At 47.6% G+C, this 17828-nt stretch overlaps 2 protein-coding genes across 6 annotated transcripts in view; one reads left to right on the forward strand and one right to left on the reverse strand.

Moving 5' to 3' along the window:
• Nucleotides 1-9547, reverse strand: part of LOC147009306 (uncharacterized) — a 41840-nt gene extending 32293 nt beyond the window's left edge. Inside the window, exon 1 of the mRNA XM_085862186.1 lies at nucleotides 9464-9547. Within this exon, the coding sequence (XP_085718312.1) occupies nucleotides 9464-9545 (82 nt within the window). The 5' untranslated portion in view covers nucleotides 9546-9547. The remainder of the gene's footprint in view (nucleotides 1-9463) is intronic.
• A 939-nt stretch (nucleotides 9548-10486) lies between these two features.
• Nucleotides 10487-17828, forward strand: part of LOC147009307 (uncharacterized) — a 72435-nt gene continuing 65093 nt past the window's right edge. Inside the window, exons 1-2 of one of the 5 annotated variants that reach the window (XM_085861728.1) lie at nucleotides 10487-10921; nucleotides 13401-13463. In XM_085861728.1, coding sequence (XP_085717854.1) covers nucleotides 10801-10921; nucleotides 13401-13463 — 184 coding nt within the window. In that variant the 5' untranslated portion in view covers nucleotides 10487-10800. The remainder of the gene's footprint in view (nucleotides 10922-13400; nucleotides 13464-17828) is intronic. The other 4 variants (XM_085861727.1, XM_085861735.1, XM_085861730.1 and 1 more) reach the window with 4 other exon arrangements.

Consider the following 17828-nt stretch of genomic DNA (forward strand, 5'->3'; position numbering starts at 1 on the left):
CTTCGAGACACACTGGACGCAATCTCTCCACACTGGTCCTGACAACCACACTCCATGCTCATCCAGACAACCACTCTTTAGGAGGGAGCCGCTTATTCTCCTGGCCACTCGCCTCCTGATTGGTCGGACCCATCGCGCGATTCCCTGGCCGCCTCCCATTGGACAGGCACACGGTAGGTGGGACAACTCCCACCCTTCTGGGTGGAGTCCCGAACGGAGGCGTTTGTAGCCCCATCTAATTCCTCATCTCCGACCACGTGCGTATGGTGTTGCGTGGGAGACGGGGCGGGTGAGATGCCCGCTCCTTGCCAATTGGCCAAAGCGGGACGCCATGCTTACGTTAAACTCAGCCCACGCACGCGCTCGCTCGCCGGCGAGCAAAGAGCGCGGACAATGCCTAAAGCAGAGAGTTGTTGTGAAAGCGAAGATGGGTGTTGTTGTCGTTGTTGTAAGTGATGTAAAAGAAAACCCTGACTATCAAAATAACTCCGCAGCACACGAACATTTAATTCCCATTAGACTAGGGACGGGACCCTAACTAGAAACACGTACTTACCGATATAACTGATCAATAGGACCTGGCTGTTGTGTGCTCATGGCTTCTAGATTCGCAACAATAGTACCTGAATCCCATTCGCAAATCATTCGCCTGTTGAGCTCGTCAACATGTCATCAGGGAAGTTAGCAAAAGAGGAAACTCAGAAATTCCTTCTTGGTACGCTTACATGGGGTACAGAACTCCGAATGAGGTTCAAAAGCAAGTGTGCGGTCAACAGTGATCAATTTCTGAATACCGTGACGAGGACCAAAATTTTGAACTTCGCTGAAGACAATGCCAAAATATGCAGATCTATAATGCGAAGAATGAATGTGGCAGAGGGAGTCAGAGACATATTTGGACGAATCCTGGCTGATGCGGCAAAGACGAGCGACACATTCAATCTGCGACATATCCCGACTTATACTATCACTGATGTTCCACACTTCCTTGCCCATAGCGATGGTACCCTGAATGGGACAGTCAAGGAAACCCTCACAAAAGCCATAGAGAACAGAACACTGTGATCACGGATGCCAATTTTGCTTGAATCGCGGACACTGTAATTGATGGTGGCAACATCCTCAATGAAAGTGTACTCCAGCACAGCAAGTACTCATGCACAATCATAGTTCGGGATCTTTTTGTAAAAGTTTGTTCCAGCAGAGGAGAACAAATCCCTCTCGTACTCGACAAATATCAGTCACCATCCATCAAAGATTTTGAGTGGAAGATTCAAGGTGCAGATATCAGTCACGTATTCGTTATCACTGGGCAAGATCAGGTTCAATGTCAGAGTGGAACAAGAGCTCCTCAAGAATGGTGTCTTCAAGGAAGAGTTTGCCCATTTCCTCATGCAGGACTGGAGGAACCCACAATATGGGTCAATCATTGGAAACAAAACTGTGAAAATTGTATGGAGATGAAGAATGATGAGAACGACTTGCTACAAGTCGATAAACCTGCTCACCTTCAAGATCGGCAGGAGGAAGCCGATACACTCATTGCTTTCCACACGAGCAACATTACTGATGGAATCATTCTGGTGCAATCCTCTGATACCAACATCTTCATCATACTTCTTGGCCTCGTAGGAAGGTCGGATGATATGTTCATAATTGTGGACTATGACTCTGGTAACAATACATTGATGTGTCACATCTCGCCACCCGTCTCGAGGAGAAACAACCCGGCCTCACTGAGGCCATGATTGGGCTTCATGCCTTGACTGGGTGTGACTTCACCGTCATTTTGCAAAAAAGGCAAGGTGAAGCCCTTGGAGCATGTTGAGGCCAATCCAATTCATGTTATGGCATTGCGATCAGTTACGTCCTACGAGATGGACGTCTCAGCCGTCACGTCATATGTTCGTTGGATGTCTTCAAAACCTCTGACATAAATGAGGCACTATAGCAGACCTTCATGTGCATGAGTGGCGGAAAAGGGAAAAAGCCACTGGGCAGAGTAAAAAGGATCAACTGTGCGTTCCTACCTCCTTGCGCTGCAACACTTGAAAATAACCTCAAATGAGCCCAGTTTATCATGAGAATGTGGAAAAGGGCCAACCAAATCGATCATACTGGTGGGGCATGTCCAACAGAGTACGGTTGGAAGGAGACAGGGATAGAATGGAACTCGGACAATTCAGTGTCGGAGTGCCTCGGAGTCCCGGTTCCGAATGAAGATGAGAACAGTTGTCGAAGCGACTGCTACTGAAGATGATGATTCAGACAACACATGTAGCAAGGATAGTGGTGACAGCGAAGAAGAACAAAGCATTGTTTGAATCAATGAAACTGCAGTCATTAACCTTCTTTCTTCATAGGCTTTCATCCAAAACCTCACTTGCCTATGTTGGAGAAAGATTCAAAACGACTTGTTGGATGACATAATACAATCTAAAACATCATCACATGGTCACTCACAATTTTGAAAATTGCTTGATTGTAAACTTTAAGTACCATTTCATAATAGTCGGTTATACATTAGTATGCTCTCAGGTCAGGTCAGGTATGGGAGCATGTGCCAGAACAGCGCGTCGCTGCGTCCACTTTCCGCCGGTACTCCAGGGGCCTCCGTCTGGCCATCCCCCAGGCAGATGCCAGGCCCATCCCCATCTCCTTGAGATGATGGTCAACCTGTTGCAACCATGAGGCACGTGGTCGGCCCACTGGCCTCCTCCACTCATGAGACTCCCTCGCTGAAAGAATCTGGTGAGCAGGATCAGAGTCAGGAAAACGAGCCACATGTCCATACAGCCGCAACTGACGCTCACGGACTATGCAGGTAACAAATCTCATCCGAGTCTCTCTCAGCAACCGCTCGTTGGACACAAAATCCGACCAGCGTTAGCCAAGGATTCTCCGAAGAGACCCGGTACCAAAGGAATTAAGTCTCCGTCTCAGATCCTCGGTCAGAGTCCAAGTCTCGCACCCATAGAGCAAGACTGGAAGTACCAAGGACCTGAAGACTCGGACTTTCGTCCTCCCACACAGGTACCGGCAGCGCCACACCCCATGATCCAGTGAATCCATGACTCCCCAGGCCCGACCCAGACGTCTATTGACCTCTGACTCGCAGCCAGCAGAGACATGAATATCACTGCCAAGATAAGTGAATCTCTCCACGACCTCAACATCCTCACCACAAACAGACACAGACAGGACAGCAGCATCCAAGATGTCACCGAAAGCCTGGATCTTAGTTTTGACCCAAGAAACCCGTAATCCCAACGGCTCCGACTCCTCATTCAGCACCTCGAGGGCCCCCTGTCTAAAGTCTCCGCAAAGATGACTGCATCATCTGCAAAATCAAGGTCCGAGATCTTGACATTCCCAAATGATGCACCGCAACTTGATCTCTCCGACATCCTCCCTAAAATCCAGTCCATACAAGTGCTGAAAAGTGTGGGGGCAAGTACACATCCCTGACGAACTCCAGTAACAACTGGAAATAAGTCAGAGATGGTACCACCACACTTCACAGCACTCTCAGTACCAGAGTAGGGTTCAGACATCAGATCGATCAGTTTTGGTGGCACCCCACGAAGACCAAGAATCCTCCAGAGGACATCCCGATTCACTGAATTGAATGCTTTACAGAGATCAACATAGGCTGCAAGCAGCCCCTGCCGAAACTCTCGTCTGCGTTCGGTGAGGACACGAAGTGCAAGGATACGGTCAATCGTTGACCTCTTTGGTGTAAAGCCTGACTGCTCTGGATGCTGGTGCTCAAGCAGATGGTGGCGAACCCTATCAAGTATTATCCGAGCAAAGACCTTGCCCGGCACTGAGAGCAGCGTCACCCCTCGGTAGTTGTTGCAGTCTTGGCGATCACCCTTCCCTTTCCAGATAGGGACAACAAGGCCCCTCTTCCAGTCAGTTGGGATGATGCCTGTGTTCCAGGCAGAGCACAAAACTGCATGCAACGACACGAGTGCAGCATTTCCACCAGCCTTGAGAAGTTCGGCATGGATGCCACAGATCCCTGGAGCTTTGCCCCGTTTCAACTGGTTCACCGCAGCCCGTGTTTCCACAAGCGAAGGTGGACCACAGTTGATTCGAGGGTCAGCAACAGGGATTGTAACACCCTTGACGTCCAACTCGACAGTTGGGGGATCAGCCTGGTACAACGGCTCAAAGTAACCGGCCCAGCGGGCCTTCACTTCAGACTCCTCTGTCAAGAGCCTACCACTCCCTGCTCGAACTGTAGTGCTCCAAGGGATGGGCTTGGATGAACGTAATGCGCGAATTCCCCTGTAAGTGGGACGAGAATCACCTGTCCACAGGTGATGCTCTACCCCCTCACAGATTCCTCGCACATAGGCCTCCTTGTCCACCCTCAGTGCACGAACAGTTTTACGCCTCAGCTCCCTGAACAGCTCAGCTCTGCCTTTCAGCCTGGCCCTGCGACTCTGGTCAATGGTATCCAGTGTCCCTTGAGAGACAAAATTCTTCTTTGCCCTGCGGTGAGCTCCAAGGCATCCACCGGCAACATCAAGGACGGTGGTCTTGAAGGCGTTCCACAACTCTTCAGGACCCCCCAAAGCACCCAGACCCCCCAAGTGTCCACTCAGCCTGTTCGCAAACTCCTCAGCTACTCTCTCATCCCTGAGCTTGGCAACATCCAGCCTCGGCTGGGATGGTAACATTCTCCAGGATTTAAGGTGCAGCTTTAGAGTTGCTACAACAAGCCTGTGGTCAGTATTGAGGAACTGAGCACTCCGGTAGACCGTGCAGTTCTGGATCATCCTCCAACGACCGTCAATGAGGACATGGTCAATCTCCTTTGCCACACCGCCAGCGTTGGAATACCAAGTCCAGCGATGAGCTTGTGGGCGCTGAAACCATGAACCAGCCACCCTAAGTCCATGACTTCTTGCAAAGTCAAGGAACTTAGTGCCATTCTGGTTCATAGTTCCTGACCCATGGGGACCAACACACACCTCATAACCATCCCTATCAGTTCCAGTCGATGCATTGAAATCCCCCAAGACTAGAAGTGTATCTCGTCTGGGGCACTGATCAACCACATACTCGAGTGTGGCATAGAATGCATCCTTCACGGTGAGATCACTCGCCTCAGTCGGAGCATAAACAGAGACCAGGGAAATGACACCTAAGGAGTGACGAATCCTTAATCTCATAATAAGCTCGTTGACCGGTGTTACCTCAATTATCGTTGGGGTCAGCTTATTGGACACAGCTACAGCAACTCCTTGGGTATGGTAACCATCAGAGCGACCAGACCAATAGTAGGTGTAACAACCCACCATTATCTCGCCGCAATCCGGTCTCCGAACCTCAGAGAGAGCTGCAATCCCGATGTCCAAACGCTTGAGCTCAGATGATAACAGAGACAGGTGATCATCCTCTCTTAGGGATAGGACATTCCAGGCACCCACCCGAAGGGACCGCCTCAGGTTAACCCAAGGAGACCGCCGTCTGGTGGACGACACCTCAGCACCACTCCGACATACTCTCCCGCAATCTGACCCAGGGATGTTACCCCGTGGTTTCCCTCCTATCATCAAAGATTGGGGGTCCCGAAGGCTTTGCCCCAATCCCGTCATCCGGTGAGCTGCCCTGCGAAGGGAAGCTGCACAGGAGGTACTCCCACGGAGTGGGTTTTCAGATTTTTTTGCGTTTTTGCGTTTTGCGGAATGAAAGATTTTACGGTGGCCGGAGTGCAAATCCTGCCACCAACCTCCTAATAAGAAGTGACCCAACTGCAGGAGGACGTCCGCAGACACAGTTGGGCACTAGATATGGATGGCCGTTGGCTCACAAGGAGCTCCTCCGCCCTTTGACAGGTTTTGTTTTTAATCCTGCTGGGTGTCCATATCCAAACACCCGCCTCACCAGAAAACCTGGTGGGGGAGACGGTTTAGTCGCCGACAACCCGACCATGGAACACTGGATTAGTTTCTGTAAATCAATTCTTCATGTCATGTTTTTGTACTATCAATTTGAATAACAAGTCAATTTTGGCCATTACATCACCACATGGTCATTGACCACCTTGAAAATAGTTTCTCCATAAACCTTCGTTACCCTTTCATATTGGCTGATAATACTGTTACGGCTGTGGAAATTCGCAGAGCATCATATAGGTCCTTAGATCAGTTATGCCGATAAGTCTGTGTTCAGATAGATTTCCCCACTGTTGTCTAATGGGATTTATTCGTGTGATCAGGGCTGTGATCTTTGAGTTAGCCGTTTTTCTTTTACTATTGTTATTTTGGACCAACCGCTCACAACCACCACTTCCACCACCAACAGCGCTCTCACAACTGCCTTCACACAACCACCTTCTCCACAACGCCAACCACCAACCACCTTCACCACGCCAACCACCAACCACCCTCTCCAAAACCGCCTTCACAACAATGAACAACATCGCCTCACCTTCAACTCCGCAAACCCCGCCATCTTGCGCCGGCCGCGGCGAGTTCGCAACAGATGGCATCACTGCAGGCAGACGTGGGGGTTTCCGTGCAAGTCGGTGATTTCACACACGTCCGCTCGCCAAGGTCGCTGTCTTCGCGCACGTCCGCTCGCTCCAAGCTTCGCCTCGGAATTTGGATCAGGAGAGCGAGAGGGGCGGAGCCAGTGGGGGTCAGAGGTGAGAGTGCGGAGATCAGATCTGGCCTCACGGACCCCATATAAACGGAGCACGGAGCGCCAAGCGAGTCTGTGGGGAGTCTGGAGGGGTCAAGGAGCTGCGCAGAAGTCTGGAGCTTGCAGTCGGCGGGGAAGCTGAGGAGAGCGGAGGAGACGGGAGCTGAAGGCGCAGTCCAGCCTGCTGTGCCGCGCAGAGCTGCGCGTTCGTGTACGGGATGTGGGGAGAGCTGGAGGGAGCTCGCCAGCCAGCACTGAACGGTCAGAGGTGATCGGGCTTCTGAACAGTCCGAGCATCACTGAGGGACGGACGGGTTCTGAAAGAGAGCATCAACTCGGAAAGAGCATAAGGCCCGTTCGTTCCTCTGAGGCGTTGCCGGCTGGGCCCGAATCATGAAAAACAGGAGGGGGTTGCTGATGCTCGGGGAAAGGAGGATTTCACAAAATCTCGGGTCCCGCGACGAGCGTCTCCACCACGACCTCGGTCGCGCCGCCGGCCTTTCCCTCCGCAGTTCCCCGAATCCGACGCGAGCACCCCCTCGTCCGCCTTCGCCGCCGCCGCCTCTCCACAGCTCCGTCCTCTTCACTCCGACTCCGCGAACTCCCAACTGCGAACTGCTAACTGCGAACTGCTCTCTTCTCCACTTCCAACTCTTCCTCCGCTTCCAACTCAACTGAACTCGACTGACGAACGCAGTCGTTCTTATAAGCCCTGTGGCTTCGCTCTTTCATCTTTGACCCTCTGCCTCCGACCTTTCACCTCGCTCCCCATTGGCCCGAGGAAAAGTGGGCGTGAATGCTTTTTGATCCATGAATTTGCATATAGCGACCGCCCTCCAACGCCCTGGAGGCGGGGCCAAATCGCCCCTCGCTCACCGATTGGACGGAACAAAAGTGGGCGTGAGTCGTTTTTGATCCGTTTTTCTGCGGAAAATCCGTGATGTTTTTGAACAGGCTGCTCGGTGCGCGCCCCGCACGAGTCCAGCATCGGTGCCCACGAGTGGCGCGAGATGACGGTGATGCGATGGTGGCGAGTTGTGACGGTAAAGGTCGTGGCGGTTGTGGTGAAGCGGCGTTGTGGCTGGTGGTTGTTGTTGTGAAGTGGCGTTGTGGTTGGTGGTTGTTGTTGTGATGGCTGTTGAGTCGTGGTTGGTGGTGGTAATAATGGCGGTTGGTCCAAAATAAAGATAGTAAAAGAAAAACGGCTATCCTGAAGAGTCGCAGCCCTCATGAATGATATTTATTCCCTCTAGACAACGGGTTTGGGCCGAACTATACATATACTTACCGAGATATCTCACCTAAGGGACCTGAATGGTGGTTTGCGAATTTGGTCAACCACAACAATATGTTAGGCTACTAGTATGCCAAATTTGGTGTTTTCCTCACAAAATGCACAATTGTTATGCTAAGTTGCCCCACTAATATATATATATATATATATATATATATATATATATATATATATATATATATATATATATATATATATATATATATATATATATATATATATATATATATATATATATATATATATGTATATCGTTGTTGGCCCGATCTCTCAATGGTGAAAAATCACTTAAAATTAAATAATTCTAGTAGCCAGATCCGGATTCGGATCTTCACCAAAATCGAATTAATTTGTCCTTGTCACACACACAACATGTCCACCAAGTTTCGTCCGAATCCGTCCACAACTGTTTGAAATAACGTGCACACAAACAGACGGACAAGCCGGAAGGCGACGTGGGTGGCGCTAGACTAAGGCGAATTTGAAATATGTAGATAAGAGAACACATCAGATGGCATTTTTGTCGTTCGTTGTTCCATATAGGAACATAACGAGCAACTGTCCATTCATCATTTGTGTTCGATTCCCTAACCCTACGTTAGGGAATCCCAACGCGAACATTGGGGTGAAAGCATATCATAATATAAATATTTTTAATTTTTTTTTGTATACCTTGTCGAGGCTCGTGTGAGAGCTAACACACAACGCACATCATGGGGGACATGAGACAAGAGGGGAGGGAGTGGGAAGGACAAAACAGTGGGGAACAGAGACATTAGGAGATCTGTGGAAGGGAGAGGGATGGGACAGGGAACATGGGGAATAGATGATGGACATTACAGGGACTTTCAGGAAGGAAAACAGATTTAAATTAAATTTCATACTAGTCATACAGTTTTTGACTGATCGGGCTGAAATTTTTTGACAGAGGTTGATTACAGTGCGCATAAAAGCGCGGAAGCCGATTTTTGATTTTCGAAAAAAAAAATATACACATATAAACATTTTTCGTTTTTTATAAAAAAAATTCAAAGTCCCGTTGCTAGGCAACAGTGGCGTCCATAGCAACGGTGCTCAAAAGCATACAACTAGATCCTGGTATGAACCTACCTGTCAAGTTTCATCAAAATCGGTTGACTCCTCTGGCCTCCAGAGCTGTCCATTACATACAAACAGACAGACGGAAAACCTGAGACTAAGGGTAGTCTAGCGACCACCCAACAAACAGACAGACAAACGAGGGGTGAAAACATCACCTCCCATGAAAACTTTATTTAGTTTTCTCTGGTTCTTCGTTCGTTTCTCGGCTTTTTTGCCGATTTCATCGATCTATAATTCCAGTAATGTGTGTGTGTGTGTGTCTGTCTGTGACCGTGACCGCTGTTTCTCAACAACCACTGATCCGATGTAATTGAAACTTGCCAGGTATATTGCTGGGGACCTGAGGATGTGCCTTTTCAAGGTTTGATATTAATTGGACAAGTGCTTCCCAAGTTATAGCCATTTATTTACCAAACAATGACAAGACACGTTGCTGCCTGGGTGTGGCCGATGGGGGAAGGGAACCGCAGCCGTGTTCCAGCAGCCTCCACATTCTTGCCCTGGACGAGGAAACAAAGAAGCGTCGTTTCCTCAGCAATGTTGTTTATGAAGAGGTGCTGACGAGATAAAGGTGTGTACATGGAGACAATTTTATTATTATTTATTTATTGAAGAAAAATTGTTCCGAAAATAATTTATCAAAAAAAGTGCACAACTTTTTTTTGTTTCCAATTGTTAAAACGGTGTGGCCTTTGGAAGTGTTAAGGAATTCAGCTCCACTCAACACGACGAAATACATCTCAATTTGGTGGTAAAAACGATTCACAACGAAGGGTTTCCTTACTCATTGCTCTGCAGTCTGCATTCAACCCCTTCATTTGTCATCTCATTGACCTAATTTCATCTATCTTATAATTCCAGCAATGTGTGTGTGTGTGTGTGTGTGTGTGTGTGTGTGTGTGTGTGTGTGTGTGTGTGTGTGTGTGTGTGTGTCGTCTATCTATAATTCCAGCAGTGTGTGTCGTTTACGAGAGCGAAGGAACGGCCTGTGTGGTTGTTGTTTCTGGCACGCAGTTTGAAAGTTTTATTTTATTTTTTTGTTTGCACATACGGGCGTGCATTAGTATCTATATATTAATACTGAAGGACCAATTTTGTGCTCCTCCTAGTGGTCGCGTCACGTTTTTCTCGGTACTGTGACCTGGACTGAAAGAAACTTCGTACCTGTAAGAGTGCATCGCACATAGTGGCAATAGTCAAACTTCAACTCTGAAGCAGAATAAACACTTTTTGTTGAGATGGGGGCGAGGAGGGAAGAGGTGGGGGCGGGGGATGAAGAGACGGGGGGGGGCAAGGTAAGCAAATTTTTGGGTGGGGGTAAGCAAATTGAAAGGGGGGTGGGAGGCGTGTGGGAATGGGGCAAGGGCGGGGGATGAGTAGGCGGGGGCAAGCACATCCTGTCCAGTCCATGTCACTCGAGTGTGTGTGAGCTGGTGAGGGTGGTTGAATGAACGGAATCCGTCTGTGACGGGGTTTCGGCTTGTTATTAAATACTGAAGGATTCGATGTGTGGCGAATCTGCGGATTGGAATTGTTGAATTCACATTTAGTTTTCTCTGGTTCTTCGTTCGTTTCTCGGCTTTTTTTTGCCGATTTCATATTATTAAATACTGAAGTGTTCGATGTGTGGCGAATCTGCGGATTGGAATTGTTGAATTCATTGCAGAGATTGAGCACAGTCTTCACTCACACGTTGTTGTTTGTATTGTACTGTAGTGTATTACACTGTACTCGACGTACTGTACGCTATGAACCGAGATTTGTCCCTTGAGGAGCACAGAACGAACCCCCCGCGATCGAGGAGCGGCTCTGATGGAGGAAACGCGCTCAGTCCGGGAGGTTCTCCAGAGGATGGCGAGTCTGGACCTGGTACGTACTGTTCGTTTCCGTGCTGTGCTCTATTTAAATAATTAACGACATTGTATTCATAGAATACGTACCCCCGCGCAGTCTTGAGAAGGACTTAACACGAGCCAACTCTTCTGGCGGCAAATTTGTAATTACATTTACCTCACCAAATCGACATTTCTGAGGTAAATGTGTACAATCTATATTCTGAAAAGCCTGCGATGGAGTACATTCATAAGCCTTTACAAAGCCGATTTTATCCTCGTTCTTGAGTGTTTTCATAACAACCAAGGCTGATAAAGAAAGACGCCCAGAATAGATCGATAAAGCATAAATCTGGAGATCGTTCAAACCCGAAATTCTTCTTCTCCTTCTCCTTCTCCTTCTCCTCCTCCTCCTCCTCCTCCTCCTCCTCCTCCTCCTCCTCCTCCTCCTCCTCCTCCTCCTCCTCCTCCTCCTCCCGAACACAATAGAGGCTGAAGCGATTCCAGTGATTCTAATGTGAAGATGTGTCTTTTGTTTTGTTCAATTAACCATGTATGTTCTGAGGTGGTTTCACTGACGGGTACATGAAGGAGGGAGGGGAACTAGGAATGGGCGAAGAATGAGGCAGGGGGGTGTAGAGAGCGACGCCTCACCAAACATCCCTATACACTCCGGGAGGATGGGGTGAGGAGCTGGGGAAGAGAGAGAGGAATTGGGAAGTGTGCTTTGGAGGAAGTGAGCATGAAGGGATGGTGTTCTGGACGCGCTTGGGAGGCGGTAAGCATGATGATGGGGGTGGGGGGGGAGATTGGGGCCATACTCTGTGCAGAGCGTTGATGCTGCTTCAGCAGTCTCCTTGGCTATTGGGCATATCGCCACTCCGATACAGTATACCAGCATGCTGGCACTCATTTTCAGTGAGCCAGCCACTGCCCGACACATCGCATAATAATGCGGGGAAAAACTTCGGCGAATGAACCCTGAACTTTGTTCAAGTCGATCGATGTATTCAGTGACAGTACGAATATTTCAGAGTGCTCACCGAGTGGCTTAAGCACTCAAGCAAGCGCTCCAATGTAATGGTTGATAAGGAACGGTTGGCTTGGCAAGCGATCACCGATCGGTCATATAAACATCATGCACCTGGAAACGCCCAAGCGATGTCTAAAATGGACAAATGAACACTTTTGTTTTTTTTTTGCAGTCCGGAAAATCACTGCTGAAATCAATGAAGAAGTTTAAATTTTGAAATTCTGCTCAGATTGAGATTCTAGAGGTTACGGCATATGCGGAAATGAAATAAAGCCACGGACGCTGGCATCTCCGGGCGTTTATAAGCATTGTAATGTACTCAGTGATTCAGAGGTATGATTATCAGGCAGGCATTCGATAACATGAATGAGGAAAGTGGAAAAAAAATTAACTTTATCGTGAAGAAATCGTTGTGGTCTGTTCCAAGTCAACGTATTGTTGAGCATGTCAAAAAATATGGCGGCTTAAGACTCTTGCGAGCTGACAGAGAGCTGACTAAGATGGTGCGCCACCATCTTCATCAGGCTTACTACTTGCAAAATTGATTGATTTTTCAAGTATATTTGTCAGTCGATATTGTTATTCTGTCAGTTTGTCTGTTTGTCTGTCTATTTGTCAATCACCCACAGGTCACAATTTTAAACCGATTGTCATGAAACTTTACCAAGTTGTTGAGGTAGTCTCAACTGAGAAGCCTGTTGATTTTGAGGTCAAAGGTCAAGTTTCTAAAACTGACATTTTTCATCTGATTGACTTGAGAGTTGAACAGGATTTTCATATTGTGTCACTGAATTTGGAAAACAACTATTTGAGGTCAAAAGGTCAAATGTCAACTCACGATCAAACTTCTAAAAGCATCAATTTTTATCTGAAAAAATCATACATTTTCATCCGATTGACTTGAAAATTAAACAGCAATTGCATAATGCATTACTGGATTTGGAAACCAACTATTTTTGAGGACAAAAGGTTGAAGGTCAAACCTCTAAAATCATCAATTTCAATCTGAAAAATTATCAATTTTCATTCGATTGACCTGAGCTTTGATTGAGATTGTCAATTTTAATCGTAATGAAATTGACAATTTGATGTATCCATGGCAACCTTTGGAGAGGGGGTGGATTTTGCGAGCATGACGCCTCCTTTTTCTTCTTTTGGTTTTTCGTGATGAGTACTTCCGAAATTATTTTCAAAGGGGTGTTTAAATTTACCCAAATACCCAATTTTCAATCATGTACTCCCTTGGAGTTCCCTTCGTGTGCATGCAAAGTTTGGGGCCATTAGGTTTAATGGTTTTGGAGTTATGGAGGAGACGGATAGACACACACTGGCATTTATTATTATAGATTTACCAAGAGAAATTGTTGGGTTTGTTTCCTTTACTTTGCATAACCAAAACCGACTCATCGCTTTGCATTTCCAAATCATTTTCGTGATGAATTCTCCTTACAGTTGAGTTTGAATTTGATGTTTTTATTTTCAGATTTTATTGTGAAGGTGAAGGTGGAGTCCGAGTTCGTTGATGATTACTCCTCGCTTATCAAAGGTGAGAACAACAACAATGTTCCTGTTATTGTTCAACTTGAATGATAATAATACACTTTACTTCCAGAATATAAACACTTTCCTCCGTTATATTGTTGTGGGCCGGGATTCGGTGGCGATAAACGGCCACTAGGTGGAGCAGTAGGGTCGTTTCCACCGAACACCCCGGAATTTAGGTCGTGACTCTCGGTTAAATCCGAAAGGTCATGGGTCCCTTTGCGGACTGTGGTCGCCAATATTTTGACGGCGTGGGATAGGGTTAATTGCCTAATTTTAATACACCCAAGTATCCACGTCGTCTAACTACCAGGGAAAACCACACCCTTGACGGACCCCGGGCGGAACGGACCTTTTACCGAGCCCAATCCGGGTGTAAACCGAGCAGGGATTACCAAGATCCGTCGGTCCAAATGAACAACTTACGGCACCAACAGCCTAACTATTTCTCAATATGCACCATGCTAGGCCAATGAAAGAAAACACGAACAACGAACTGGAACATTTAACACGGGGGTTTATTTATAAATAATTGGTTAGGAGAGCACACAAAGAGCAGAGTTATCCGAATAAAGAAATGTAATGTACAATGAACACAGGGCAGTTAGACAGTTTCTACTTAACAGACATGCACACACACACACACACACACACACACACACACACACACACACACACACACACACACACACACACACACACACACACACACACACACACACACACACACCCAAAGAAATGGTGGCCACGGCCTTTATTTCGGTCCTTCAGCTCGGGAGGGAAAGGTGAGCTGAGGGCAGTGGCCTATTCTTGCACCTGTCCGCCTCGCGCGGTCTAGTCAAGCTTGTCCGGTGGCTGGACTCGAACCCACCGCCAACAATTCAGCACCAAGGACCAGGAATGACGCAACGGACGCCAGCCAGCACGGGAACGGACCAGACTGACGAGCACCCGCGGGTAGACGAGAATGCCAGCAGGCAAGACGAGGCTTCTTTTCTTTCTCCTTTACGACGGGCGAACCTTCTCTTTTCGACGGCTCGCCACCTCTTATCCTCCCCCTCCCCCGCGGGTCGAGGGAAACGCTCTGAGGTACTTGTCTCCGGATTGGACGAGGGGTTGGCGGGCAACTCGTGGCCGCCGTTGATTGGACGAGCTCACGGTGGACGGAGGGAACCTCACCCCTGTACGTGACACGCTGCATGTGGGCGATGGATGGCGATGGTGCGAAAACGAAGGATGAATATTTAAGATATAAAAAACAACCTGACTATAAAATAACTCACAGCGCACACACAAAATTCCCATTAGACAGAAGGATGGGACCCTGACTATAAACACATACTTATCGAAATAACTGAACTGCAGGGGCTGCTGTCTGTTTGTGTGCAAATGGCTTCCAGATTCGTAACAATATTTGGTACCTGTTTTGTTTCTCACCGGACAAGTGTCCATTCCATCAGTGCAGTATTGATCCAAATGAACATCCCAGCCATGTTATCCTCTCACTCGTAAGGACGTATGATTTTAAACCACAACACTTTGTTCAGATTATACTGCATATTGTCGCGGCGCTGGCGGCCAAGGTTAATCCCCCGATCCAAATTGTGGTGGCGGGCGGTTAACACCGCCAGCCCGGAAGGTCGAGCTTCTACCTTGGAGGCCCCAGTCGAAACTCTCGGAGATTAATGCACGCGCGGGTAAAGGGCGCAATGGCGGAGGGACGGGGGCACGGGGAAGCATGGGGGGGGGAGTGGGGGTTAATCGAACCCCATGACAAATGCATGGATACACCTTCTTAAAATGAACACATTTAACGAAAATCGACAAATATTTACAAAGGACAATAATAATTGTAAACAATATCCCGCTCCCTCCCTCCGGGGGGGGGGGGGCGGGATAATAAGTATAAATATGTGAGGTAAATTAAACTCGAAGTCGAGGCGCCTTAGCACACAGATTTAAATACAAACAAAAGGAAACAAAATAAAAAGAAAACCCCTCCTTTACTCTGGTACTTAGTTTGGCCCAGAGATAGTCTTTGTGGAACGTAGAATTGAGGCACTTCTATTTGCACGTGGAGACGCGCGCAAAAAGGCGCCAAGTCACTTCTCTCGTAGCAGGACAAACGTACGTCAGGCAATCCACGAGCAGCACTCAACATCATAGCTCAGAGACCCAGTGCAGCTGCTTCTTGCATCGATCGTCCTCAAAGACTCGCTATTTGTCATATACGAGGCTTGGGGTCCGTTCCTCATGACCCAACCAAGAGCCAAAGGCCAGCGTCTTGCTTCACCACGTGAGTCAATTCTTCTCAGCACGAACACAAGAACTGTGCCGTCTTCTTCATGGCGTGAAGGATAGCCAGCTGTAAAGCTCTGTTCTTACAGGCCATCTCCTAACTATGTTCTTTCTTGACCGCGTGCGTCCTTCACCCTGCATACGTGCCTTCCTCACACTGCCCCCGTGCATGCGCTCTCTGTACTAATTTGGTCTCATGCCTCCGCGCCCTCTTCCTCTTCATGCGTCTCACGTCACACCCATCAATCCTCCGCCTTCGGGGCGTGGCCTGCTCTCACTAAACCTGGGAAGGCGGGGCTTCTGCCTGCTCGGCTAGCTTCTGATGTCACACCCATCAATCATCAGCCTCGGGGGCGTGCTCTCACCGTCACCTTCGCCCGCTGTCACCCTTGGAGGCGGGGCTTCTGCCTGCTCGGCAAGTTTACTTGTTTCTTATCATGGTTTTGGTTATAAAAACATAAGGAAAAGTCACAGGGGGGCAATTACGTACTGGGGGAACTTATTCTTACTCCCTAGCTAATTAACACCGCACCGCCCCCCGTGTGGTGACACATAACACTTAAGCTCACAGTTTCCCCACTTAATTACATCGAGATGTCTCCTTCACGTCCACGGACCAAACAACTCTATTCAATCCTAAATTCCCAATTAAATTCTTCCATCTACCCCCACAACCGTAACTATATATATATATATATATATATATATATATATATATATATATATATATATATATATATATATATATATATATATATATATATATATATATGACCAGTGATGTGCATATATTGAACAGCACCTCTTCACGATAAAAGTGAGCATGAACTTATGGGTCACACCAGCATTTTTTGCAAACGTCCTGGCCAAGAACAGTGTGCTTGCCACACATCCATTGTGGTATAGTTTACAAGGATTCATGAATTGTAGCCATTAAATAACTTGTAGTTACAATGGAGCTTCTGGATTTAGTTGCAATCTATGAAAGACGGAACCTCGCACTGCTTAAAGCAGGGTCGACTGCTACCTTTAGTATTGGTCAGAATACTTAGCCTTAGGAAGTCTTCATAAGCATATGATTTCCACTGTCAATTCCATTATAAACCTCGAGATATGATGAAAACATTTCTGCATCGAAGATCCAATGTGATCCTCGAGGGAAAATGTAACAAGGGGGGAGCAAAGGATTCTTGATTCTGAAATGATAAATAAACAACAAAAATGATGCATATGGATAAACCAACTATCATACATTCGCACTTGAGATTATTATTTTCTTTCCTGAATTTGTGAAGCGTTTGCTTTGGGAGAGGCTGAAAAAAAAGAGAGCCACTGAGTCAACAAGAATGGACACCCTTACGAAACTAATCAGGCCCTAACGCAGGATTTTCCAAAAGGGGGAGGGGGCATAGCTTCATAAAGTTATACCGCTGAGGGCATGATAGTGCCGCACTAACCTGCCCATTATGGGATGGGATGGGATACATGCCACATTGTTTTACTGCAAAAAGTGAAAGTGTTGAACATACAGAGCTTCATGTGTTATCATTTTGGGGGGGTGTTTTCGGGGTATCTGTCAGTATGGCGTCAACATGGTAGTATTGTGGGCCGGGGGTCGGTGGCAAGGACGACCGCTAGATGGAGCAGTTGGGCCATCTGATCTCCCACCGAACACCGGAATTGAAAGGTCGTCACCCTGGATAACTCCGGAGTCGACGGGTCACTTAAAGTCTTGAAGGACCGTGGTCGCCAATATTTTGACGGTGTGAGGTAGGGTCCACTTGTATATTCCAATTTACCCAAGTACTCACGCCATCTGGCTACCGGGAAAGCTACACCCTCGGCCGACTCTGTCCGAACCGAGTCGCATGTACCGACTCGGGTCCGGCGTAACCGAGTGGGAATTACCAGAGCCACGCCGGTCCCAATGACAACTTACGGCACAAACGGCCTTACTACTTCTCAAGCCCGAACCATACTGGGCCAATGGAAGAAATGACAGGCAACGAACTGGAACATTTAACACGGGGTTTATTTATAATGGGGAGAGGGAGACACAGAGCAGACTTAA

The sequence above is a fragment of the Eptatretus burgeri genome, chromosome 17, assembly GCF_056783735.1.
Source record: "Eptatretus burgeri isolate ZD-2024b chromosome 17, Ebu_testis_v1, whole genome shotgun sequence".
NCBI lineage: Eukaryota > Metazoa > Chordata > Myxini > Myxiniformes > Myxinidae > Eptatretus > Eptatretus burgeri.